Source organism: Rhincodon typus, chromosome 44 (assembly GCF_021869965.1).
Source record: "Rhincodon typus isolate 14 chromosome 44, sRhiTyp1.1, whole genome shotgun sequence".
NCBI lineage: Eukaryota > Metazoa > Chordata > Chondrichthyes > Orectolobiformes > Rhincodontidae > Rhincodon > Rhincodon typus.
In genome coordinates this window covers 1,639,483-1,641,075 of record NC_063375.1, presented here as the reverse complement: position 1 = coordinate 1,641,075, position 1,593 = coordinate 1,639,483, and the positions used below count along the sequence as shown (strand labels likewise).

Genomic DNA, 1,593 nt, shown 5'->3' with positions numbered 1-1,593 from the left:
GGGTTGCTGGAATGCACTGTCAGAGGTGATGATGAAGCAGATACAATTGCAGTGTTTGAGAGGCATCGTGACAGATATAAAAATCGTCAGGGAATAGGCGCACTGTACAAAGGCTAAACATTTTTCAGTCCAGAACATGTGACAGAGTCAGCACAGGCTTGGTGGGGCTGAAGGGCCTGTTCCTGTGCTGTACTGTTCTTTGTTACTTCTCATGCGCGTGCCCACACACACACACAAACACACAGACAGACACACATAAACACAGACACACACAAACACAGACAGACAGACACACAAACACAGACAGACAGACACACAAACACAGACAGACAGACACATGAACAGACACACACACACACAGACAAACAGACACGGACAAAGAGACAGACATACACAGACATGCAGGCATATGCGCACACAGACACAGACACACAGACATGCACGCGCACACGCCAGAGGGGTAGGGTCACTCCGGCCTGGGCAATGGCATGTAACTTACCATCCACAGAATGGAGCCACTTGGCTGCTCCACCTGCTGGGAGCCACTCCACCGAGATTTCACCGTAGCCAGCCCAAAGTCTCCGATTTTCACAGTCAGCCCCTCGTGCAGGAAGATGTCTGAGGGGATTGTGTGAAGGAAACACTCCCTGGCGTAGGAGAGACGCACCCAGGCCGCCATGCTGACCCCTGACCCAACCCTCATACCTCCAGGGACTTTGGGGACCCAACACGCAAACGGAGCTGCTACGGCGATGCCACTGGACGTGGGGTAGTCGGGAGGCGTTTGGTTAAGACCCCCGCGTCAGGGTAAAATTGAATCTCGTAGGACTGGGGTCATGGATCATTGGCAGACGGGAAGCAAACAGTGGGAATAAATGGGCCTTTTACCGAGAGGCACCCAGCGATAGGCCGGTAGCGCAGGAGTAAGCACTCGGGACCCCCCCAGGCCTTTCTCAGCGCTGATTCGATCAGGGAACGGAACATAAAACGGCCCCAGTCTGTCGCTGACGCTTAGCTGGGGGCGGGAGGAAGGTGCGTGAGCTGCAAGGGGGGGGCGCGGAGGTTGGGAGAGTTAAGGGAATGGGCAAGCGCGCGGCACATGGAGACAAGCTGGGAGGTCATTCTGGGAGCAAAGACAAGATATTTATCCGAGAAAGGCGATAGATGGCAGAAGCGGGGAGAGACGCGACAGAGGCCTGGGGGTACCCTGTGCGCCAGACGCTGGGAGTGAGCATCGCCGACGGTGTGGAAGGGCTAACGGCACATTGGATTCCCATCGGGAGAGGGTTGGAGTCTGGGAGCTGGAGGGGGAATGTCTCGCTGTGATTGTACAGGGGTGTGACCGCCCCCTGGGGGATTGTGGGAGCAGTTTCAGGATCTCCCTACCTGAGGGAGGATGGCTCTGGTTACAGAGCAAGACTGATCCCTGGGACTGACAGAGGAGGAAGAGAGACCGGATCGGTTAGGGACTACATTCACCGGAAAAAACGAGGAAGGGGATCCGATAGAAACCTGTAAAATTCTAACAGGAATGAAGTTCCTGTTCCCGTTGACGGGGGAGAAGGGAGTCCCGAACCAGGGGGCGGGTGGGGG

The 1,593-nt window shown here is 55.7% G+C and overlaps 1 protein-coding gene across 1 annotated transcript in view; it reads right to left on the bottom strand.

The window, feature by feature from the left end:
- Positions 1–466: 466 nt before the first annotated feature.
- Positions 467–1,593, bottom strand: part of LOC109925193 (RAF proto-oncogene serine/threonine-protein kinase-like) — a 17,509-nt gene continuing 16,382 nt past the window's right edge. Inside the window, exon 12 of the mRNA XM_048619949.1 lies at positions 467–618. Within this exon, the coding sequence (XP_048475906.1) occupies positions 467–618 (152 nt within the window). The remainder of the gene's footprint in view (positions 619–1,593) is intronic.